Source organism: Equus przewalskii, chromosome 11 (genome assembly GCF_037783145.1).
Source record: "Equus przewalskii isolate Varuska chromosome 11, EquPr2, whole genome shotgun sequence".
Taxonomy (NCBI): domain Eukaryota; kingdom Metazoa; phylum Chordata; class Mammalia; order Perissodactyla; family Equidae; genus Equus; species Equus przewalskii.
Genome location: NC_091841.1, coordinates 84,788 through 110,789, shown reverse-complemented (window position 1 = coordinate 110,789; position 26,002 = coordinate 84,788). Strand labels below are relative to the sequence as shown.

Genomic DNA, 26,002 nt, shown 5'->3' with positions numbered 1-26,002 from the left:
CAAGCAGAGCTGTGGCTCCCGTTTATCTGGGGGTGTGCTAGTAAATGTCTACCAACCAACCCTTGGTGGAGGGGGTGGGCAGGAACAGCCCTGATTTGTACGTTTGTCAATTTCCATGGTGTAAACACCCTCATCATGGCCAATTTCAAGATACCAACATGACATTATTAGGACGTAATGCACACTAGCACACCATTATAAAGTATTTCCACCATAAATGACACAATAGACATAACCTCAAGAGCATAGGCAATCGTAAAATGTACCAAAATAATTAGGAATGGTGGAGTTTGAGTACTGATTACCTTAGTTTTAAATATAATTTAACTGTAAGTTGACATAGTTTAATTTTTAGTAATGGCTGTATTTAACAACCAGTTTACAAAATTCCTGAGAATCTAACAATTGGCTCATGAGCGACTCCAACCAGCCCCAGTATGCCCTATGTTTATCCATTATTCCTTGCATATGGTGTTCTCTCCATCAGGACCCCTCTTGTTTTCATCTGCCAAGCATCCTTTTCTTTGGGGAACAGCCTCTTCCACTCCATTTTGTTCTAGAGGGGCTGACAATCACATGACCCACCTCCCCCACTCTCCTGATACTAGGACATGTGACCAAAGCCATGGATGATGGGACAGGTGACAGGGCTGGAGGTGGGCACGCCTGGGACCTTGGCTGTAGTACCATAATACTGTCAATCTCACTCTCACTTGAGAGGTTGTGGAAAATGACCCAGTCAACTCCCAAATTGTGCCAGACCAGTGTTGAGCCAGATGTTGCTTTTGATGGCTCTCCTAGGGCTTCCCCCATATCTGTGCCTCACCAGCAGAAGAGTGCAGGAGCACCGTGAGAGGTGCCAGTTCCAGCTCTGGCTCTGCTGTTCCCTAGCCCTGTGACTGTGGGTAAGTCACTTCACCTCTTGGAGCTTCTGTTCCCTCGTTTGTAAACCATGCTAAGAGTAGTATCTGTTTCAGAAGGTGGTGTGAGAATTAAAGGAGATTGTTCATGTCCACTGCCTCCCTCTGTGCCCAGCACACCATGTGCACTTCACAGGTGTCCAATTTTATGAGCATGGACGGGTGGGGGGAGTGCAGGCTCTGGGGAGGACTCTGGGGAGGGAATAAGAAACAGGCCCCCACTGATATCTCTGTCTCCATCTGGACTCTGAGCCAGGAGATGCCTGGCTTATTCTCAGTTATTCTTATTAAAATTCTCCAGCCCCCTTGCTGGCCTTGCTAGCCTGAAGCTTTCTGGGAGAACAAGGGAACTTCTTTAGTAACAACCAACCTAGGACAACAGGAATCTGGCTTCTTCCTGGGAAGAGGAGACGGACCTGGAGTCCCTGCCCAGGGTGGGAGGACGCCTATGGGAAGAGCAGAGACTGCAAACTCTAGAGGACTGTTCAGCCATTATTTTATTGGGCAAGCATATAGGAGCTCTCACATGACACTGTGGTCATACTCCCGCGTGGGCAACAAGCAACTGGAACTGGGTATCAGCTGCCCTTGTGATCAGGCATGAGCTGTGCAGCTTGCCATTCTCCACCTGGTTCCTGCACTCACTTCCTCCCTGCTCTCACTTCCAGGGTCTCCAGTGGGCCTTGCAAGCATGCGCATTTGTGTCCTCAAGCTGGAGGTGGCAGCACAAACTTCTGGGCATGTGTATGCAACTTCCAGGGCGCCCACCACGCCATTTACCCAAGTAGCAGCACCTGCACCCTCACAACACAGATGTTACCTTCTGTTATTACGGATGAACCATCTCTGCTCCCATCTAAAGCCAATCCCTCTACTGTAAACTAGATCTCACCCCTCTCAGCCACTGAAGGACACCATTCCAGCAATTGCTTGTTTCTCTTCTACATCATCACTTTTTCTCCCTCTACTGGGTCATTCCCCATCAGACGACAAACATGCCATCGTTTCTCCCATCTTAATAAACTCTTCTCTCAAGTCTGCTGCTCTAGTTCTCTGCTCTCCCTGACAGCTAAACTCCTCTGAAGAGTCATCTGCACCCACTTTCTCCAGTTCATCTCCTCTCATTCTCTTAAAGCTACTCCATCAGGCATTAACTCCATCACTCAATCCAAAGTGCTTCTGACAAGATCACCACCACTAAACCCATGGCGCTGAGCCCAAGAGTGAATTCTCAGGCTCATCTTCCTTGGCCCATCAGCACAACTTGTCAGAGCTGAGCACCTTCTTCACTTGGCTTCTAAGACACCTGATCGCTGGTCACTCCTTTTCATTCTGCTTTGCAAGAAGCCCAAACTTCACAAATTCTTTGGCTATGCTCTACACTTGCTGCTGGCAGAGTGAGGGCACGAGGAAGTTTAGACGCCAAGCATCAGAATGTCATACTTGATTGAAGATTTGTTTCCTGAGATCCTTTGAGTGCTTGTGTCACTGTGCTCTGGCTCCTCCTCCTTGCCACAGAGCCAGCACCGGGCAGCGGGGTTGTGATCATAGGGGTGGGTGCCCCATAGTTGCCTCTCACCTGGCAAGGAGCGGCAGCTGTGCTGTGGCTTCTTGCTCAGCTGGATTATTAATTATGACAGCCTCCCAACTGCTTTCCCTGCTTCCTTCCTTAGTCTATTCTCAACCCAGCAGCACAAGCAGATTCTGAAGGCCCTCTAACCAACTGCTCCCCACCCTCTCGGAGAACAGCCCGGAGCCCTTCCTGTGGCTTCAAGGCCCCACCGGATGGCCCTCTCTGTACTCATCCCTACCCCTCTCCCCCCACTCCTCCTGCTCCAGCCAGCTGGGCTCTTTGCTGACCCTCAAACACCCTAAGATGCTCCCACCTTCAGCCTGTGCACTGGCCCTTCTGCCTGGAACATTCCCCCAGTGTGCCACGTAGCTAACATAGTCAACCTCCTTCAAACCTTGGTTAAATGTTACCTCTTCAAGAAACCCTATTTGAAACGCCACTCTGCTTTCCTCCGACCCTCCTGACCAGCCTCACCATCCGCTTTTTATTTTCCCCTTAGCATCTCAGCTTCTAGGATATCATATTATGATTTACTTATTTATACTATTTATTTTCTGTGTCTCCTCCATTCCCAATCCCACGAGCCTACGAAAGTGTCAATAAAAATTTCCTGAATATATAAATTTCCAGGAAGGACCATGGCTTTGATCAGATTATCAAAAGAGTTTTGTAGTCCAAAACCATTAAAAAAATAAAACACTTTCAGGGACTAAAGGTGTTTGAAAACAAACCAACCCATTGTTCCAGGCCTCAAAGTGCCTCTCTGAGCAGGAAACAGAACCAAATATATATTGCCCTTGGTTATTCCCAATTCTCTCCTGACTTGGCAGTGTTCGGGTCCCCTCCCCTCGTCTTTGGAGCCCCTGAATGCCAGCTGGGTAGCAGCTTCCAGATCCCAGAAGAGAGCCCCCCAGCAGTGGCACACAGAGGACAGGTTCCAGGAGCCTCACACTCAAGTGGGCATTGTATGTGGAGTCCATGCTGGGAGCAAGGAGAACAGCAGTAAACTCAGAACAGAAAATAACCATCTTTGAAATGACAACAACCGGGACACATTGTCTAAGCACTAACACTGAAGGAGGTGGCTGCCCAGGCTCTGGGGGGCAGCTCCTCAGGAGAGAGAGGCCGGCTTCTTTGCAGGCTGCCTGGTCTTCAGTCCTTGTAACTTCTCATCTTTCAGCGCCTTCAAGAATTTATCTGCAGGAGAGCAAAACAAACTTAGCTGTGGTAGAGATAAGGGCCTTTTCTAACACCTCCAAAGCAAGCTTTGGGAAGCAATTGTGTGCTCCCTGCATGAGCCCCAGACCCATGATGATCCAAGATGGGCAAAAAACCCTAAAGCCAAAACGCATTTAAGTGGAGAATAGAAATCCAGGACTTAGAAAAGTCTGCGTTTTCTAGGGTTTGTTTTCTTCCCATGGCTGTGAGGAAGGGGACATTAGAGGGTACCGGAACTGGGGACCATTCCCATGGACCATGGACCTAAGCGTTTAGGTCGCTCTCCTTCCCTGTGCTGCAGGGGGGTCAATTTAACCTGTTTTATACACTAGCGGGGATGGTCTTTCCAGAACCATCTGCCTCCAGTGGTCAATTGCTGACCTTAGCCAGAACAAAGACAAAGTCTGCGGAACAGCTTATGGCTACTGAACATTCTTCAGTTCAATAGGTCCTTCTGCGAGCAGAATCAGATCTAACAATTTCACTCTCCAACAGGGAGGAGTCAGTCGGCTTGCATCCCAGAAGAATCCTGCCTACATCAGCACACTTGATCTGCCCTGGTCCAGGTTCCAAGACTGCAGAGGCCAGGACCCTGGTGAGAGGGCTCTCAGGGCAGAGCCGGGGTCACCGGGAGGCTACCTTCCAGCGCTGAGGAGTGGAGGGACCCAAGCCCCTCACCGAGCATCCTGGGGCCTCCTGGGTCTTGCACAAGTCCCACCTCCTCCTAGACACTCCGGTTGATCCTGACCTGCTTCCACCTCCTTTCGTGGAGGACCCAGTCTAAGGTAAGCACTAAGCCTCGGGCCTTCAGTGATAGGGGCTGTCTGGTGGGAGGCCCCACGGTTGGGAGCAGTGCTGTGCAGGAAGGGGGCATGTTCAGGATGGGGTTGTGGTGGATGGAGTTCCAGGTTTGGAGGCTGAGTCCAGATTACCCAAAGGGCTGAGGACGGAGGGAGCATGGATGGTGGGACCAAACAGTCCGTGATTCGGATTTATTGTGCAGGAAGGAGTTGCTGAGATCCAGGATGGGGAAGTCTGAGTTCTGGGGGGATCCACTTGGGATCTGGGACTTCCAGGGGCTAGACTCTGAGCCAGAGGCCACACTGTGGGGAGGGGATAAGAGGGGCATGGGGCCAAGGAGGGAGCCAAGGCAGGCTGAGGGTGGGCTGCAGAGGGCAGGGGGTGCTCAGCAAGGTCACGCACAGCGCTGGGAGTCGAAACCGTCCCCAGTGATGGTGAGCAGCTCCAGCTCCTTAATCCGGATCTCCAGCTCACACAGCTCCTCGGGGTGGGAGGCAGAAGCCAGCCCGGGGGTCGTGGGGCCTGGGGCCAGAGCAGAGGCAGCCACCTCGGGCCCCGGCGGCGGCGAGTAGAAGAAGCGCAGAGGCTCGTAGGGGATGGAGGCCAGGCCGGAGGGCCAGGGCGGGGGGCAGGGGCGCTCGCTGCGGGGGCCCAGGCCGGGCGGCGGCGGGGGCACTGAGGCCGGGGCCGCCTGGGGCAGGGCCCGACCCCCCGCCGCCCCGCCCGCTGGTGCCCCGCCCGCCTTCAGCGGCACGAAGAGCTTCTTCCAGATGTTGAAGTCGCTGAGCGGGGACGAAGAGACGCCGCGGTCGTAGAGGGACGGGAAGTAGAGGGGCGGGGCCGGCCGCTGGCTCATCGTGGGGCTCTGGCTGCCGCGCCGCCCCTTCGGCATCTTTTGAATGGGAGGCTGCGTGGGAGGAACCCCGCGCCGGGAGCCCGCGCCCACCGCGCAGTCGCCGGGGTGCCGAGGTTCCACCCGCCCCGCCCCGAGGGAGCGCGCCCCACCCTTCGGCCGGCCCCGCCCGAGCGCGCGGGTTCTAAAGGCCGGCGGGCCCCGCCCCTGGAGTGAAAGGCCCGCGGCGGGGGTGGGGGCACGAGCCCTGGGTTCCTGCTCCGCCAGGCGATCGCCCCGCCCCTTCGACGGCAGCATCCTCACCTCACCCTGGTCCTCTAGCCTCCGAGCTGGTCCCGCCCTTGACTCCTCCCACTGCCCCTGGGTTCTACCAGCCTGGCTCCAGCTCTTACATCTCATCATAACCTCATCCAAAAGCAGGAAGCAGGGACCTGGCCAGAACCGCAGGAGAAAACTTCCTTCAGTCTGCCTCTCTTTTTATGGAGAGAAAAAAAGTAATTCCTACAAACCTGTCCCCTGCCCCAGCAGACTTCCCTTGTCACCCCTCGCTGCAAAGAAGTCTAGAGAAATGAGTGTCTGACTTTTCATCCTCTACAATGGGAGGCAGGTAAAAGAGAAGAGGGTTGATTGGGAACGGAAGTTAGAGCCAACCCATGCTTCTGCCAAATTTCCCAGTGATGTGGAAGATTCTGGAAAAAAGGACGCTGGCATTGGTTTGTAATAGATCTGAAGCAGACTATCTTCCGTGAAATGCAGTTTGGTTCTCTTACAAACACATTCATTAGCAGGAGCTAATAGGCAAGAAAACCAACCATCAAAAGGAAACTGCTGAACCCACTTTAAGTAGCTCACCTGTTCTCTGAGTGAGGACGTACTGTCCCAGGGATATGCCCAGCAAGTTTACATGAGTAGTCTGTGTTAGTCCTAGAGTGAGGGGAGGTAAATTTCCTTGGAAAGACCTCACCTAATGATCATTGGTGTAATCGTGAAAATTAGTAAAGGAAACCTCATTTCAGGGGGAGCTCCCACACAGTACCACTCAAGGTCAATTATAGGAAAGACAGTCAATTAAAGACCCCAACAGAAAGAAGTCTACAGGGAAGGATCCTTGATTACAGGAAGAAATGTATGTTGCATCTCAGATAGAAATTGACTACCCCAGCAACTCAGCCAATGGGAAACCATCACCACTGTGAACCTTGCTTTTCTCCAATGGACTTTCCTTCGAAACAACCCTTCTGAATTTCCTCCTTTTCCCCATAAAATAACCTTCTTCTTTGATTATTGGATTTGCCTATGGTCTGCCAAAGCATGCAAAGCTTGCATATCCCAAATTGTAATCCTTTGGCTACCCATTTCACTGGTAAAATACCTGGCTGTTTATTTTTGAGGTTGACGGAATGAACAAAGATAGGTGGGGGCCAGTTTACGTTATTGGCCAGTCAAGATCTGAGTCAGGACCAGCTTCGCTAGCAAATGCTATCTATATATGGCTATCTACCTGTCCTATACAGTAGCCCCCTGTTATGTTAGGGGGATAAGTTCCAAGACCCCCAGTGGATGCCTGAAACCACAGACAGTACCAAACCATACACTATGCTTTTTCTTTTATATGCATACCTATGATAAAGTTCAATTTATAAATTAGGCACAGTAAGAGATAACAATATACTGTAATAAAGGTTACTGTAGATCTTAGCAACCTCAGTGTGTGACTATTTTCTTTTATTATTCTCTCAAGGACTTTCACCTTTTCACTTAAAGGAAGTGCTTTACGGCTTCTCTTTGGCATATCTGAATTGTCAGCATCACTACTCTTCCGCTTGGGGCCATTATTAAGTAAAATAAGGGTTGCTTGAACATGATCACTGTGAAAGTGTGACAGTTCATCTGGTAATCAAGAGGGCTACTAAGTGACTAATGGATGGGTAGCGTGTACATCATGGATACGCTGGACAAAGGAATGACTCACGTCCTGGGCAGGACCGAGCAAGACAGCTAGAGATTTCATCATACTACTCAGAATGGGGTGTAATTTAAAACTGATGAATTATTTCTGGAATTTTCCATTTAATATTTTTGGTCTGTGGTTGACTGTGGGTAACTGAAACTGCTGAAAGTGAAACCATGGATAAGGGGAGACTACTGTGTATAGGGGTGTGTGTGTGCACATGTGTATGTGTGTGTGTGTAGCAGAAAGCGGAGTCAGATGTCCAAGCTGGATATCTTTGGGCAAGTTGCTTGACCTGTAAGATGGTTTTTTGTAAAATAGAGATAAGAGAACCAGGCTACCTCATATGGTTGTGATGATCAGACAGAAGACAGACGGTGTGTGTGAAGCACTTGTGGACTTATAAACTCTTTCCAAGTGTAGGGGCAGCTATCCCCACTAAGGGGCTTGTCTGAAGCTGGGAAGATTTTTCTTCTCACACTTAGCTGTGCGTTCCTGGAGGGCAAGGACCCAGCCCGAGGGTTCTGTAATGTGGGCATGTGATACGATTGAACAAATGTTTTGGAACTTTAGAAATATTGCTATGTTTAGAACATGCTAAAGCAGGTGTTATGTGTTGTGGGAACCGAAGGGGATCAGAATGTACCACTGAAAATAGGCCATTTTGGCATAAGGATTGTTTTAAGTTGAAGGCAACTGGAGAAACAGCAGACACAGAAGGAACTCTGTCCTTCCCCTTTCTGCCCAAAAGCAGGGCGTGCGTTTCCCCTTGTCAAGGTAACATAACTTTCTCTTTGTGACGGTGTCCCGCCTCCCCTCCCCTATACCAGGAAAAGGAGATGACTCATCTGGAGGTGGCACTGCTGGAGTCTGCATAACAAACCTTATTAAACAACCCTTATCTTCTGTCAGTTTCCCCCATATACTTACCTTCCCACAATTTACAACCCATAGAAGCTCAAACCCTTTTTCCTTCGTCTTGTCACTTGTCCACAATTTATCACCCTTTGTTAAAATGGTTCATAAGCTCTCAAGCCTAACCACTTCTTTGGGTTTTCACTTCTTTTCTGGGGGCCCCAGGTGCGTGCATAATACATCTTGTCTCCTGTGAATCTGTCTTTTGTCAGTTTAATTGGCATGGCCCGGCTCCTAAACCTAAGATAGTAAAGGAAAAGTGTTTCCACCGTTAGAGAACTATAGCAGTAGTAAGAGCCAGGATTTGGAACTCAGACCTGGGACCAAGGCCTGGATCCACTGTGTACTTGGCTGTGTGAGTGAACCTTTCTGAATCTCAGTTTTTCATCTGTATACTGGGGATAGTAATGGTACGTACTTGCTTGGATTGGCAAGATTAAATGAGACAGTTTGGGTACCTGGCCATAGTAGATGCTCAGCAAATGTTAGTTTTTGTTATTACATGTTGAAGATCCTTAGAAGGGAAAGAGATTTTGCGTTATGTTTTTCAAACAGTGCAGTATAATCACAAGTTTTTACTTGTATATATCCATTCAAGGAGAAAAGGCTTACAGATTTTCTTCCTTAACACCAAGATAATCTGAACAGATTTTATACTCGATGGCTTAATTATAACACAATTTTGAAGTTATAGATGGGTTAGAAAAGAGGTCGTTTCCGTTAACAACCACAGGAAAACTCAGGTGCCACAGTGAACAAACACTGAGATAAACCCCTGCCTAGAGATGAAGTTCATACAGGGTAATAACAAACCATGGTGGTTAAGGCAAAACCCTACAGTTAATTTCTGCAAACAAATGTCAGGGAAATTCAAGTTGGTGATGAAAAGACAGAGCAGGCTTGCATCCATTTTAAACGGAACATTTCCTACATGGGCTCTAAAGCTCTTGTATGACCTGCCTCTCCAATCAGATTCCCCATTAAGTGGCATACTTTTGGGGCTTGAATGATTCAATTCTCAGCACCCCTGCTCCCTGCCTGCATTTGGAAGCAACTGAGAGAGAGACACACACGAGTCCTTCTTTGCTGATAAAGGTCATGTGAAGGATGACACGACTGGAGCCTTGTTAAAATAGAGCCAGAGCAGCCATTTCAGAGGAATTGCCTTGAATGTCTTGTTTTTTTTATCTTCCAAACTGGACCAAACTGCCAACATTCTAAGAAGTCAGTAAGGACAAGACTATCCTGTCTGTAAGAACTGTTGGAACTGGACTTTGCTGATGACTGAATTGCTAACCAATCAATGAAGTACAAATCTAGCCGTTTGCCTCATGACCAAACCTCAGGCCAACCTGTGAGGCACAAACCCAGCCTCCCCTCATCCAGCACCTATGAACTCTTCTTTAATACAGCTCATCTCATCCACCTTTTTTCCCATAAAAACCCTAAGCCCCTCTCTTGTAATTGGGACACTATTTGGGTTTCTACCCGAATCTGTGCTCCCTGAATTGCAATCCTTTGACCCCAAATAAATGCTTTGCCTCTTAAACTGGTTTCTGTTTTTGTAGGTTGATGGGGGACCTGAAGTGATCTCAACTTCGAAGACCGGTGTCCCCTGGAAACCAGTTCGGTACCAACACAAGCCCCATTGTGTGCTCAGCCGCTTCCATGGACAACTCCTCCAAGTGTGGGACCTCTCAGGTTCGGACCTCCTTCCCTTTGGTTGAGGTCAGTGTCTTTCTTTGGGATTGGTGCCGTGGCTTTCATCTTTGCAGTACAGGTTTCTCTCAAGCAAGCAGTGGTTGCAGTGCTGATGTGTTTTTGCTGCAGGAGAGGATTCCCTCGGTTGATATGCGAGTACTTTGAATTTTGGAAGGGATTCTCTTGGTAAAAATTTCTGCTTAGACAAACTTTGCTGTGGGTTGATATGCACATGAAGCTAAAGCTATTGCTAAGGGACAGCTTGGAAGTGAAAGTCACAAAATTGGTGGACAGGAGTTGAGCATTGAAGAGCCATTAGAGTGCTCACTACCTCAAGAAGCCTCCCATGATAGGATAAGTTGGTCACCGAATGGGGTGGATGGACACCTAGGTCACCTGCCAACCTTAAGGAAACTTCTGTGCAAGGAGTTACACTGTAAAAACATCACACAATCCCCAACTCCACTGCACACTCCTCTACATATTAGTTTGGCTCCAAGAGACCCAAGGCTTAGCTAACTCTGTTAATGCGCATATAAAAAACCGTATTGTCATTCTAAGTTGCGTACTTTTCTTTACCCTGGGACTTCATTCCTAAAGTTTCCCTGAGAAGTTCCTCCCTCAGGAACCCCAGCTGGTTTTAGGTTTAAGAACCATGGTCCTTCCTCTTGTAAATTTTTGTTCCAGTGGACCAATAATACTAAAGATGATTTAAAATTACAGTGGCCACTTTGGGGCTCCATTGAGCTTCCAAACTTGTCTTTTTGCACACTAGATTTGAGAACCACGCACCAGACAAATTAAATGCAATCTTTAATTTCAAAGGAGTCAAGTGTGCCATCTTCCAACACACCTGCTTAAAGCTATGGTCTCGGAAGCTGTAAATATTTACAAAGAACATCAAACTCTTACTAAGTTTGTTTCATGTTCTGAGAGCTTGGCTTGGTAACCATCAGGTGGGGGGCCCCAAAATATGGTTGAACAGAAATGCAGGTTGCACTCCATTTGTAGTCAGATATGGCTGGACAGGAATGTGGATTGAACTCCATTTGCGACTAGGGTTCTACCAAACTGCCTCCAGCCTCAGGAGAATTACATTGTGCATTAGAAGGAACGTTACAATTATATAAGGTCATTTAAGAAGTGCACTTAAAGGCAAAGGCTTCAAAATCCCCAAACAGCCTCATTGAAAGTTTCATTGCAAAAAGCTAATGAAAAGTCAAGATGTAAAATTTACCCAAAAGAAAGACTGCACACTAGTCTGTTAAGTTGATGGCTTTGCAGACACCCTCATATCTACCTGTGAAAGAGGGCCCTTAGGAAGGCCTCCCAGAGGTAATGGGACTCTGAGAGATTTTCTGGTAACTTCTACATAATCCCTTAAATAGTCAAGGGGAAACTAAAATTAAAAAAATAATGGGTTAATACTGTCAGACATATTTACTGTTTGTCCAGGCTGAAACCTAACAAGATATTTGAAAGGATTTAGTAATTTATGATCAGGAACTTTGCCAGCTTGGAAGCTGATATTCAGAGCCTGATAGGACTTTTTTCATCGGCCTTCTTCCCTAAGTTAAAATAAACCTGTGTACCCATAAGGAAAGAAGTAAATAAGAGATGATTTAGTCGGATGGGTAGATCAACCTATGATATCACTTAAGTTACAACCCAGTTTCTGAGGAATTGAGAGCAACTGTCCTTATCTTACAGGTCTTTGCAAAACTGGAAATGAGGCTCTAGAGGCAGTTCAGATTCCACCCATCCCTTTCACCAATCCCCAAAGCCTCCCTTATTTGTCTCAAAAAGCTTGTAACCTCCCTGGGAACTGTTATCTAGACCATCACCAATTTCTGAGACTAAAGATAACAAAAACAAAAAGAGTCAATCTGTATAGAAGCCCTCTTTTCCAAAATCTACCCTCTTAAGCGTCTTCTCTACTAATGTAGAAAAAAGCTTTAGCCATCTAAGCAGATAACCTTAATTTATTCCATCTGCAGAAACAAAATTTGGATTCAATTATTCTTTCATAACTGGTGAGCTTTGTATTACTGTACTTGATTCATGATAGCTATGGGGTATCCATGAACGTGTGTCTATATATGTGTGTGCTATATATATATATGATATTTCTCTACCTCTAGATGGTATAATTTTTAAAAGAGCTCTGTTTAGTTGGCTTAAAATAAGCACTTATATAAATTATTTCTAAATATTATAGAAGTTAACCCAAATGAATTTCAGGATCACATGATCTAGGAAAATATTCAGTATTAAAGCTAATTTAAGTTTGTTATCTTTAGAATTGTAAGCACTAAATGTAAAACTTTTGTTCTATCTACTTTTATCAGAACCAAACAAATTTATGTTATCTCTGTTACAAAATTTGGCAGCAAAAAATTGATGCCTGACTTTGTCTAATGACCCACGAAGTTTTAGTAAACTTCATAATATAATATTTGACATAATTATTGGGAACAAGTAAACTAAAGAGATGTAAGTAAGATTAAAGAGTTTTTAGGTGAACTTTTTAACATCTGGTATATGTACTTAAAAATATCTTCGAAATGTTTTGGTAACTTGAAACCTTAGAGTTTTGCTAAATTAAGTGGTTGAAATTTATTGAGTATCTAGATTATTTCCAAATAAGATAAAATATTATACATTAATTACTAAACATAGGTTCATCTATTTTTGACTTCTTATTACAGAGAAAGTTAAAATATTTGGGGTTATTATTAAATGTGTTTTGTGTCATGCTGAGAAATTTTCTATGAGAAAGGCCGTATTTCTAGAAAGTATTTATAAGTCTGCCAATCCATAGAATGCTATAGACATTCTATAGACATTTTATAGACAGCTCATAATTGCTTACTTCTTAGTTTTTGCTAAAATTTAAGCCTTCTAAGGGATAAGAATTCTAATTTAATATATGTGATTAAAGCTACTAAAAATTAATAGGGGAAACATCTCTGTATACAAGGAAAGTAAGATGTATGTTTTCAGCAAAGAAAGTATAAGGAATGGAGATATTTTTGTTTGTTTTGTTAAGAGAGTAAATTTGTCCTAAAGTAAAACTGGTTATGGGGAAGAGGAAAGAACAAATTCTGGATGTAAAAAAGAAAGTTATAGAAGGTTTGTGGAAGAGGAACCCTGAGAAAAGAGTTTTGTGCACAGAAAAGTTGGCTAAGATTGAAATGAAGTTAATTAAGTAAGTAAGTTTTAATATCAAAAGTAAGCTGGTGCAAAATTAGAATTTGTTTTTCTCTCTCTTGAAAGGATAATTTCCTTGGACTTTTAGTCTGCTCTTGATAAAGAGATTATGAAAGGTTTTGCTTTCTTTCTTTCTTTCTTTTTTTAAAGATTGGTACCTGTGCTAACAACTATTGCCAATCTTCTTCTTTCTTTTTTTTCTGCTTTATCTTCCCAACCCCCCTATACATAGTTTTATATCTTAGTTGCAGGTCCCTCTAGTTGTGGGATGTGGGACGCCACCTCAACATGGCCTGACGAGTGGTGCCGTGTCCTCGCCCAGGATCTGAACCCTGGGCCACTGCAGCAGAGCGCACAAACTTAACCACTTGGCCACAAAGCCAGCCCCATCTTTATTTTTGAGTAAGTCTACCTAAAAGGAAGAAATTTGGTTTAGGCAAAATAATTTCCTATGTTCAAAATGCTGAGGTCTCTCTAATGAGAGGTAAGGTGATTTTTTCTTTTTAACTATTTAACTCTCTATGTTTGCCTTTAACATCTTCTGTTGTCACTGTGGCTAAATGAATAACTAAGCATTGTTTCACAGTGACCTATGATTCTATTTGACCAAATGTTTTAAAATTTTTTGATATTTTTGACAAAGTTCCCCAAAATTCAAATTCTAAATGAAATCTTTCTTTTTATTTTTTGGATGTACATCATAAGATATTTTGAATTCAGTGTAGGTTACATCATGTTCACCACCCAAAAACTAATTATAGTCCATCCCCTCACATGTGAGCCTAATTGCCCCTTTTGCCCTCCCCCCATCCCCTATGGTAACCACCAATCCAATCTCTGTTGCTATGTGTTTGTTTGTTGTTGTTTTTATCTTCTACTTATGAGTGAGATCATACGGTATTTGACTTTCTCCCTCTGACTTATTTCACTCAGCATAATACCCTCAAAGCCCATCCATGTTGCCACAAATGGCCAGAGTTCATCATTTCTTATAGCTGAGTAGTAATCCATCATGTATAAATACCACATCTTCTTTATCCATTTGTCCCTTGATGGGCACCTAGGTTGCTGCCAAGTCTTGGCTATTGAGAATAATGCTGCAATGAACATAGGGGTGAAAGTATCTTTATGCCTTTGTGTTTTCAAGTTCTTTGGATAAATACCCAGCAGTGGGATAGCTGGATCATACGGGAGATCTATTCTTAATTTTCTGAGGATACTCCATACTGCTTTCCATAGTGGCTGCCCCAGTTTGCACTCCCACCTGCAGTATGCAAGGGTTCCCTTCTCTCCACATCCTCTCCAACATTTGGAGTTTCCTGTCTTGTTAATTATAGCCATTCTGACCAGAGTGAGGTGATACCTCATTGTAGTTTTGACTTACATTTCCCTGATAGCTAAGGATGTTGAGCATCTTTTCATATGCCTTTTGGCCATGCGTATATCTTTTTTGGAGAAATCTCTGTTCAGGTCCTTTGCCCATTTTTTAATTGGCTTGTTGGTTTTCTTGTTGTTCAGCTGTATGAGTTCTTTGTATATTTTGGATATTAACCCCTTATCTGATATACGGTTTGCAAATATCTTCTCCTAATTGTTAGGTTATCTTTCATTTTGTTGATGGTTTCCTTTGCTGTGCAGAAGCTTTTTAGTTTGATGTAGTCCCATTTGTTCATTTTTTCTTTTCTTTCCCTTGCCTGGTCAGACATGGTACTTGAAAATATGCTGCTAAGGCCAATGTCAAAGAGGGCACTGCCTATGTTTTCTTCTAGAAGTTTCATGGTTTTGGGTCTTACATTCAAGTCTTTAATCCATTTTGTGTTGATTTTTGTGCATGGTGTAAGGTAACGGTCTGCCTTCATTCTTTTGCATGTGGCTGTCTAGTTTTCCCAACACCATTTATTGAAGAGAATTTCCTTTCTCCATCGTACACTCTTGGCTCCCTTGTCAAATATTAGCTGTCCATAAGTGTGTGGGTTTATTTCTGGGCTCTTGATTCTGTTCCATTGATCTGTGTGTCTGTTTTTGTGCCACTACTATGCTGTTTTGATTACTATGGTTTGTAGTATATTTTGAAATCAGGGAGTGTGATACCTCCAGCTTTGTTCTTTTTTCTCAGGAATCCTTTGTCTATTCGGGGTCTTTTCTTGTTCCATATAAATTTTAGGATTCTTTGTTCTATTTTTGAGAAAAATGTTGTTGGAATTTTGATAGGGATTGCATTGAATCTATAGATTGCTTTAGGAGGTATGGACATTTTAACGATGTTAATTCTTCCATTCCAAGAGCATGAAATATCTTTCCATTTCTTTGTGTCTTCTTTTATTTCTTTCAACAATGTTTTATAGTTTTAAGTGTACAGATCTTTCACCTCTTTGGTTAAGTTTATTCCTAGGCATTTTATTATTTTTGTTGCAATTGTAAATTGGATTGTATTCTTAATTTCTCTTTCTGCAACTTTGTTGTTAGTGTATAGAAATGCAACCAATTTTTGTACATTGATTTTGTGTCCTGCGTGAAGTCTTTCTTTTGACCTGAAAGTAACTGAGAATTTCCAGCGGATCCCTGGAACTTCTCAAAGAGTTTGTTCTCTCTTCTTATAAAAGGGGAAATATTAACTTAATTAGGCTTCTTTGGTATGTTAAATTGCATGAGAAGAGTTGCCAAATAAATGATGATAAATCTTTCTAGGTTATGTTGTATAGGTGAATATTATTAATATAAATGCTTTATAAATTACTGGAAATTTAAAAAATTCTAACATGTCCTGGTATAATATTATCATTTATAATTCTAGTTATTATCTTAAAATGTTATATGTCACAGAAATAACCAAATTTCCTTGTCAATTGCATTGTAACCAGATCTATAACCATGCCACTTAAGTGTTTTGATGCTTTTGTGAAAATGTTTCATCTTCAGAGACATTTGTGGAAAGGACTCTGACACTTACTCTAGAATACAGGTTTCCAGTAAACTTTCAGATCATAAATCTGAACTGGGTAAGAAATTACAGAATTCTAATGGAGAGACTGATGGCTTCATAAAACTGCTAACAAAAGGCCAAGAACCAGCATTAATTACACAGAACTACACGAACTGAGAAGGATGCTCTAGTGTTTTGTTTTTCCAGATTTAAAACATGTTGTCTTAAACTATCTACAATTTAGTAAGATATACCTCTGTGAACAAAGATGAAACATTTACTTTTTCTCCCTGCCTGATCCCTCCAGAATTCAGAAACTCTCAGTGAGTATTCTTATTTTCATTTATAGAAGTAAACAGGCCAAGTTTTAAATATAAACAAATTAGTTTTACTGTGATTATCTTTGGTTAAAAAAATGAGAGTAATTGTGAAGAGAAAAATTATGTTGCATCTGTATAGATGTTGGATTCTAGTCCTGTTAATTGTCTTTGAGGTTTTGTTAAATACCTATATACTGGACTCCCTGGCCTAAGGTATTGCTTTTGGTCTTGCCAACCATTCACAGTACCCTCTCTGGAAAACGTGGACTCCACATGGGATGGTCACTGGCAGGTCAGTGTCTGCTGGTACACAACTTTCTGGTGACCCCCTGTTGTCTTATGCTAGTATGACCAGCTACTATAAGTCTCTAATGTCTTATACTCAAGCCTATCATCTATAGGTTAAAGCAGCTTTCCCAGATTCCAATTTAAAGGATCTTGTTGGTCACAGTCTAGAGTCTGTTGACTGGATAGTCTGGAAGCATCATCAGAGAAGGACAGCCCTTGAGCCCCATTGGAAAGGGCCTTACCAAGTGCTCCTGACAGCTGACACTGCTGCAGAACTAGAAGGCATTGAACCTTGGTGGTACATTTCACATCTAAAGAAGGCTCCACCTGACATCTGGTCCTCTACAAATGCCGGAGTCCTCCAAATCAAATTGACTAGGAAGAGAAGCAGGCACATCTGCGGCAGATAGCTTTCCCCAGATGACTGAACCAGGCCTGTACACCTTTTACTCACTGTTGCTTCTGACCTTATTTTCTCTCTCTCTTTCTTGGAAAGACAATACTCTTCTTCTGCATCTCCCAATCTATTACAAAAGGGGGAAATCTTTCTAACTTTTGGGTTTGTCATGAAGCCTCATTCTGTGCATGAATCTAGAGAATCCTTTAGTACATTTAATTACCAATCTGTCCACTGTTTGTCCCCTAATTCATTGTGCTAAGTGTCTAGAACTTTCCCCCTAACCCATCAAATCTCCAGAGACTTAAGAGGTAACACTTGTAACTGTTGTAACTACCTCGTTTTACTTTGGTGAACACCTCTGGCATGGTAGGGACAGAACTAGACAGAATTTGTGCACAAGCCAAATGTTTAAATGCAGTGCCCACTGACGTCTTGTGCTTCTTCGATCTCTTTAGCTTCCAGCCCTCAGGAATTTCCTCCTGGTTCAGTTCTATTCCCCAATTTGTACGTAGCATCTTGTTTGTTATTATAGGAATTCTCATTGTTGTAAAATTTTGTGTCCTCTGCACAGCTCAATGTTATAAAAACACCTCTCGGATAGTGGTCACTCAGCACTCTGAAATGATTGCTAGGGCTTGTGAAACTTCACATGAGAAACTTCAAGGAACCGCAGGAGATGTTTACCTCTCAAAGAACCTGATGGCAGAGATTTCCTCTGCTCTGGAGCTCTTGTTGCTCAAATGTGGCCTAAGGCTCCTAAGGAAATCACTTGCCCTCCTATGTGGGACGTGACAAATGAGGAATGAGCCTTTCTGGTGATGAGGGACCAATGATGCTTTGATGACTGATCAGCAATGCTTTCTGATAGTCGATCAGCAATGCCTTTCAGGGTTCAGTCAGTGATGTTTCAGAGAAAGAGCTTGATCAAAAGGGTAACATGTGAAAGATGAGATGACTGGAGCCGTATTAAAATAGAGCCAGAGCAGCCATTTCAGGGGAATTGCTTTGAACGTCTTATTTTCTTTATCTTCCAAACTGGACCAAACCGCCAACATTCCAAGAAGTCAGTAAGGACAAGACTATCCTGTCTGTAAGAACTGTTGGAACTGGACTTTGTTGATGACTGGATTGCTAACCAATCAATGAAGTACAAGTCTAGCTTTTTGCCTGATGACTGAATCTCAAGCCAGTCTATGAAGTACAAACCTAGCCTTACCTCAAGCATTAACAATGAACTCTTCCTTAATACAACTCATATCATCCTCCCTTCTTCCCATAGAAACCCTAAGCCCCTCGCTTGTAATCGGGACACTGTTTGGATTTCTACCTGAATCTGTGCTCCTTGAATTGCAATTCTTTGATCCCAAATAAATGCTTTGCCTCTTAAACTGGTTTCTGTTTCTGTAGGTTGAAAGTCAGTTGGAGGATGTTGCTTTAGGTCTGGTAGCCAGCTGGGCTTGCTAATATCACACTTCCGAACTGAGCTCACCCACTCAGCACAAGGCCCAGTGGGAAGACCACAGCCCTTGTCTACAGGGAAAGGGCTTTGACTGGCACTGTGAAGAGCAGGTCAAGGACCTTCTTCTTTCTTGTCCTTTCTTCGAACTCGCCAATCAGGGCAGTCCTCCACTTTCAGGAACAGAGGGGCCAGGAGTGTCATCTTAAGCAACATGACACAGTGGGGTGGAAGTTCCTCCCGATGCTCTGACTTAAACTCTCTATTTAACCTAGGCTGCCTCCCGCCAGTTGGGTTTATAATTTCCATTGCCACAGCCCTCTGTAGCCAGAAAGTCCTGGGAGAACCTGGGGTGCTGTTTGCCTGGTTCCCTCAGGCATCGGGCTGCTGGAGACGGTACAGAGAGCCTCTTCTGGAGGGGCTCCCCAAGAGCCCCATGTCCCCTCCATCCCTTTAGCTCTGTGTCTAGACACACTGCCGCCGACCACATCTTAGCCAGGTTCTCAGCCTCCTTAGGGGTGTGTCATGATTTGCCTGCCTGGCTGCCTTGACTCCAGATGGCTTTTAGGGACCTGTAGTGCTTGTGGCTTGGAATACAACAGAATTGTTATGGAGTGTATATGGAGTTTGTGTATCCACCAGTTCATATGTTGAAATCCTAACCTGCAACGTGAGGGTATTAGGAAGTGGGGGCCTTTGGGAGGTGATTACGGCATGAGGACAGAGCCCCTGTGAATAGGATTAGTGCCCTTAGGAAAGAGGCCCCAGAGAGCTCCCTCGCCCCTTCTGCCACGTGAGGACACAGCGAGAAGGTGGCTATCAGCCAGAAAGCAGGTTCTCACCAGACACCAAACGTACTGGAGCCTTCATCTTGGACCTCCCAGTCTTCACAACTGGGAGAAATAAATGTTGTTTAATAACAATCTATGGTATTTTTGTTATAGCAGCCTGAACAGATTAATACAAGTGTCGAGTTTGAATCCAGGACTCTTTGTGACTCTGAGAAACTCATGTCAGCTCTCTGAACCTCAGTTTTCCGATCAATAAAATGAAGACAATATCTACTTCACAGGGTTGATGTATTTGATAAAACATGGATAAGCAGTACTTGGGGCACATGGTGGGTGCTCAGTGAAGCTTGGCTATGATTATTCTACACTGATACATGGATTCCTTAAATGCACCATTAAGCCCTGGTGAATTTATGAGGAAAACGGAGCAAGGGTCCCTCCCAGAAAACCAAACCCACTCCAGACAATTTGGCAAGCTCTTCTACCCTAGAAGCTGATTACCTGTCGTCCTGCTGAGGACAGTGATGGTAAACACATAAGTAGATGCTACTGTGGGCCAGGCACTCGTCTTAATTCATTCCATTTTTCTAACAACCCCAAGCAGTGGGTGCTATTATCCCCATTTTCCAGATGAGGGCACTGAGACATACGAGGTTCAGAAACTCGCCTGAGGTCCTGGGCTCTTAGCGCTAAGCTGGCGTTGCAGGCAGGCAGGCCCTCTCCACTGCTCCCTCATCACTCCTCCCTCCCACAGCCTCTCAGGGCAAGGCCACCTTTGTGGCTTCTGGTCTCCCATCCTCCTCATGGCAGGGGGCCAGCCCTAACTGGATGTTGTTTGTCCCACAATTCAAGGGTCTGGCTACTTTGGGGAAGCACGGAACAGTCTTTTCTTTGTTACTCCTCTGAATTAACCATTGTGTTAGTCTGCCCTGGGGGCCCAGGCGTTCCCACATCCCTTCACAACACCCACTGTTTCAGAGTTTCTGAGCCACCGCAGGCCTGCACTGACTTCTGTTTCCCGTGGTGGATGTGCTCCTGTGCACCTGCAGAGTGGGTCCATTTTTAATAAACTGCAGCCGGAGAGGCGGCTTAGTGGAATGGAGAGTGCAGGGCCTCGGAGGATGAGAGAGCCGAGTCCAGTCCCATCAGCCAGCACCAGCTAGCGGTGCCGCCTTGGGCGAAATAAGGGTGGCTGCCAACGAGTGCCCCCTTACTATAGTGTGTTCTCATATTGTCCTGACAGTCACACTTAGGATCGGTCTGTCAGAATTTTCTGTTCACAAGCAACAGAGGCTGATACTGAGCATTTATACAGAGGGCTATGCAATAGCTTCTGGATTGAAAGCTTAAGAATTAGGGTTAGAAGGTGCAGAGACCAGGACAACTTTCGGGATCCAGGTAATGGAAAGGAATCAATAGCCTCTTCAGTGTGGCCACTGGGGTGGCAGATGCCTTCGGCTTGCTATTCTCAATTACTATTTTTAACTTTTTTCCCTTGCTGCCGTCCCCTATAGGCCAGAAAAACTAAATCCGAGCTTTGCCAGTCTCCCTTTCAGCTGGGGAGGCCATGAGACACAGTTCCAGCTGGAAGATATGACCAGAAGATCAAAGGGAGCTTTCTGGGAAAGATTTTACTTTCCTTATAAGAGGGACAGAAACAACTGAAGCTTTCCCTTCATCTCCTCTTCCCGCCTTGAACCTGGATGCAACACTGGAACTTCTGCAGTCATTTTGTGATCATGAGGGAAAGACTGTGAATATCATGAATAAACCAGCCCAGACATTGTTGAACAGCTGAACCAATGCCAGCAGCTGCTGACTTCCAGATTGTTTATGTGAGAAAACTGAACTCTGTCTGATTTAGCTACTCAAAGATGAGTTGTTACTTGTAGCCTTCCTGAGACACTCACAGCTTCAACCAAAAAATTTTTTTCAGTCCTTGCCTAACTCCGTTCAAGACTTAAATTCCAGGAGAAAACATGCTCACTTTTTGGCTAGAGGAGGGCAGGTCGCCTTTATTAACAGGCACACCAAGACTGTACTTAAAGGGCAGAAGTAGTTCCCCAAAAGGAAATTACGGTTCTGTTACCAGAAGGGAGGGGGAACAGATGCCGACTGGCTACAAGTCAAATGTCCCTTCCGGTAGGTACCCTTGTTACAACTGATGATGACGTTGAGGCCCAGAGTGATGAGGTCGTATGCTCGAGGCCTCAGAGCCAGTCAGTGACAGAAGCATGAAAAAGGACCTTTACAACTATGCTGCAAATGTACGCATTTAAAGTAAAGGTCTGATGTGGTTAGATTTTATTGTAAACCTAAATAAAAAAAAAATCTCAAAGCTACTGTATTCGCATCATGTATTCATTATTTCCATTCCAGTCCTCAGTGTTTTTTAACTGCTGCTTATAGCTCCTAAGAAGGGTGGTTTAGTTAGCAATTGTCAGTTAGTCCTTTACACTAGTAGTTACCTTGGTCAGGGACGTTTGGTTGCAAAGAATGGAAACTTTCTCAAACTAGTTCAAGCAATGGGAAGGGTCAGAAGCATCTGTGGCGTGGACAGACCTTACCGGATCCCAGGGCAGAGCTGCCTGGGCTGCCTGTCCTGGTCGGTGAAATGGGCCTGGACTGGAATTTGAAGACACTCTGATGGGTTTGGGTATAGACAATACCATTCACTGTTACTGGCAAAGGTGAAGTGAACTTGTACATAGATAGTACTTACGATAGTGCAGGCACACAGTAAGCCCTCAAGTTGTGACCACTAAACTCTCTGTGGAAGAATCTAGTGCCAGGTTCTATTTTTTCTACACTAACAGAGTTTATGAATTATAATGCTAAGTTCTAGCTCTGGCCACAGCACTGTATCACACCAACACATGACAGCTGCTTACGTTCCAGTAAAGACCACCACATCTTATCAGTATTGACACTCTAGGCTGCCTGATGTACAATCTGCAAACACCACAGCCAGATTGAGTGGGGTTAGATGAGCCACCATGAGCATTGATTGCACATGGGATCGACATACTGGGGTTTGTTGACTTGCATATAGCCAATAACAGCCAGGATGGGAAGCGCAGCAACCCAAGGGAAACTGATCACAGAAAAGCAGCTTTCCACTGCACAGTATCGAAACCTTGAGTTTCCAGTTCAAGGCACTTGCCCTCTGCAGGGTGTATACTGTCCCTCTCCCCTCCCAGAGGCTCTAGGCCTCCATAGCCGCCGGGAAAAGGAGAACATCCTCACCCACCAGAAGTTAAGTCTTGTGATCATTTATCTTACTCCTAAATAATATAAGTGGGTATAAAGAGGAAGCTTTAGTTTAGATAAATAAAAATTTTATGGTGAATAATCCTATAAGTAATTTAGAAAGATCTCTGGTCAGTTTCTACTTATGTTGAAGCCATTGGGTTTCACCCAAAGCTATGTGGGTCACTGTAGAGTCTTAGACCCCTGTAGCTGTAACCACCCTGGACTTGTGCCCACGTCCTACCTGCCAAACTTCACAAATGCGTGACCTCGAGCCTCACAGTTCTTTGAGGTAGACGCAGAAGCCAGAGCTCAAAGAGCTTCAAAAAACTTGTCCAGAGACCTAGTCAGTTAGTGGGGGAGACAGGATCTGAACCCAGGTTCCCAACTACAAAATCCACGCACTTAACTGCTACTCTTCTGAAATAAAGTATTTACGGGAAGCAGTGGGCTTTTGGAAACAGACTGTGGCAAACGCAGTGTTCTGAAATTATTTCCTGTTTCCAGAAAGGCTAGGTTCTGTGAAGCTCACACTGTTGGGTAACCTAACTGTCCAGTAAAAAACTACTGTCCTTCTTGTGTTCTAAGAAAAGGTAGGAATCACTTTCTTCAAACCAAAAATCACCTGAGTCTCATTCCGGGCTTCCTTCCAAAGTCAGATGGAAGTACATCAAAGGAGTGTGCAAAGGAGTGTGCAAAATGGGCGGCGGCCGAGGGGCCCACTTGGGGAGTTGAGTGTGAATCCTGGACTTGCCAATATATTTCCTTGGTGACCGTGGGCAGTTAAGCTAACTTCTCCAAATGTAGTTTCCTCTTAAGCAAAGTGAGATGATGATACTACTGATGAAAATACATGTAAAATCAGAGCGTGGAATCTCTCACCAGAAGGAACCCCTCAATCCAGTGAATGTCAGGTCTGTACTGCCTCTGTGCCTTCTTAGCATATCTAGAATCTTTAGAGAGAACTGCTAACACCGGTTCAGGTCTGTTTGCCAGCAACAAAATCAATGTGAGCTAGTAGTCTTTGAACACTGACAAGGGACTTATGATGTGCAGGATAACTCACTCCACCTCTGAAGATCCAGACATATAAAGCATGGCGCACACTCTCAGGAGGCTCAGAGTCCAAAACATGTGTGCTGGCCAGGCTTGTATTTTATCAGGATACACACTGCCTGATGTTGAGTCACGGAGCTGACTGCAAGGACACAGGGGAATATACTCATAGCTTGAAGCTCAGTACTTCCAAGACTAAGTGGGACAATCAAATTATGAGTTCCACTGACCCACCCACTGGGGGTACCTTGCATCCATAGCTCATCCCCGAAAAGAGAAGATCCAATGGGGTTACCACCTCCCAATACTGAACCCAATATGAAATTTCCTGTAAAGTCACATGAAGGCTGCTGACTCTCCACTCATCTGGCCTTTGCAGTATCACCTTTGGGTCCAGAAACCCAACCCACAGTCTACAGCATGAGTCATAGAAACTTTGTGCAGAAAGAAACCTTGAAGCTTAAGGTCATTTATATGACTCTTGCTGATTTCAACTCCTAGCAGCCCTCTCCCCATCTCCCCATTTAGCAGCACCCAGATTCTGCTTTAGAGAATGACCCCTTTCTCAATGTACTCTGGCCCAAAAGTGGCACAGGACCCAAGATGGCAGTCAGACAGTCTCACCTTGGAATCTGAATCTTGACAGAGACTTCTGGAACTGCCTGAGACCTGGCATTTTGTAGTCTGGTTGAATTCCCCTATCAAAGTTCCTCAAAATTTGTTTTCTGTTTAAGTGAGTCAAAATTGGCTCTTGTTCCTTCGAACTAAAAAGCCCAATATGAAATGCACTGCTTTGCTCTGCCAGCGACTGTGGACATTGTCAATACTTCCTCGGGCAGAGAAAGTCCTATTGAGGACAGGGTCACACCTAGGATTTTGTCTTGGAACTTAAAGATCATTTAAGGAAAAACATTGAACCAACAGGGAACACAGAGCACCAGGTAATGCTAGGTTTGATGAGGAAGCCTCTATTTGTCTATGTTCAAGTAATAGCATCCACAGAGGAAACTGGTCTGGACCAAGACGTCTTCCTTCGTTGCTACCATTGGCATGCTGCATATGCTGTTATCCTTATGGTCAATAACCACACACATTCATTTGATTAGATTTTATTTTCAAAAAGGCATCATTCATCCCAGTTTGTCTAAGAGATTGCATGAGCAAGGGGTTTTACAGTAATGTTAATCAAGAAATTCCACTTTCATCTGCAAAAGTCAGGCTATGCCATTAAATACAGCTGACATTATAAGAATACAAATGTCATTAAGTCAACCAGATCTTGAGGATTATTTACCAACACCCACAATAAAAAGGCAAAATTCTACTCTCCTGAAAAGGTGAGTCACTTTTTAGGAAACTGGTAGAGCTTCTGAAAGCCTCAACACTTGTGATCATGCTAATAGCCCTTGCAAATGTATTTTACACAGTCTGTGCCCAGTTAGCTGGGAGGCAGCAAGCTGGATGTCAGCAGGTCAAACATCCCTGCAGACCAGCTGCTGTTCATGTGGGCATTTGGAGGTCTCAGACTGCAACCCCAAAGGCTCTTCCCATGGCATTCGTACATCACACATGCACACAGGCAGAGTCTTCCCACCGGTAACATTTAAATTAAGTACACTTAATACTGCCAGTTACACGTAACATATAAGAGCTCAGTCTTTAACTGTTTGTTACAAAGCTGAGCTATCCTACCATTCCACTAAAAAAGGGGAGGGACTGTTTAATGTATCATTAATTTATGCTGTTAAGTTTTTCTAGTGAAAGATAGCAAAGCCAGTATAAAATTTAGGGACAGAGGGAAACTCAGATTTCAGACCCTGGTACTTCTTTACAGACAGCCCTGTGTTTCCATACCCTGCTGTCTGGAGAGCTTCCCTCCTTCGCCGCCAGACACCTTCCAGCTGAGAGTACGACAGTCACTCCAGCCTCTCTGCATTGAGAATCTCATTGCCCCTGATGACAGCCACATCTGGAACTTCATTGTGCCTACCCAGCAACACAGGGGCCGTGAGGGGCGAGGATGAGAGCATTCCCTGTGAGCGAGACTGTTGAAAAGAACTTCCCTGCCCCACTCCCAAAAATCACTGATTATATCCTGTCTAACCACGCCAAGAATCGGGGAAACAACTGAGGATGCAGAGAATCCACTCAAGCTGTCACTGCAAAGAGCAGAGGAAGAAGCATATAACCTAGCTCAAAGCATGTGTGCTTCACTCTTAACCTTCTCCCTTGAACGGGTCTTCTCTGCAAACAGGACTGGTCTTCAAAGTCTCTGAGCCCCTCCTGTCTTATCCAAGCTGCTCAAGCTAGTTTCAGTCTTTCCCAACAGGATGCAGATGGAAAATATAAAGCCTTTGGAACGCAGCACCAAAGGAAA

At 44.6% G+C, this 26,002-nt stretch overlaps 1 protein-coding gene and 1 long non-coding RNA gene across 2 annotated transcripts; one reads left to right on the top strand and one right to left on the bottom strand.

Moving 5' to 3' along the window:
• Nucleotides 1-1,399: 1,399 nt before the first annotated feature.
• On the bottom strand, nucleotides 1,400-5,508 carry C11H11orf91 (chromosome 11 C11orf91 homolog). The gene is made up of 2 exons (XM_008538474.2): nucleotides 4,915-5,508; nucleotides 1,400-3,690 (listed from the first exon to the last, which is right to left on the bottom strand). The coding sequence occupies exons 1-2, from the start codon at nucleotides 5,402-5,404 to the stop codon at nucleotides 3,605-3,607; spliced, it is 576 nt and encodes a 191-aa protein (XP_008536696.2). The 5' UTR covers nucleotides 5,405-5,508; the 3' UTR covers nucleotides 1,400-3,604.
• On the top strand, nucleotides 4,207-21,662 carry LOC139074431 (uncharacterized). The gene is made up of 3 exons (XR_011524037.1): nucleotides 4,207-4,496; nucleotides 9,800-9,959; nucleotides 20,835-21,662. It is a non-coding gene; the product is annotated as an uncharacterized lncRNA (long non-coding RNA).
• The last annotated feature ends 4,340 nt before the right edge of the window (nucleotides 21,663-26,002 follow it).

Excerpts from the sequence above, each read along its gene's own strand:
- C11H11orf91 (XM_008538474.2), bottom strand. The coding sequence starts at position 5,404 with ATGCCGAAGGGGCGGCGCGGCAGCCAGAGCCCCACGATGAGCCAGCGG. Across the intron at positions 3,691-4,914 it reads CGGTTTCGACTCCCAGCGCT|ATAAATTCTTGAAGGCGCTG; the intron begins GTGCGTGACCTT and ends GCTCTCCTGCAG.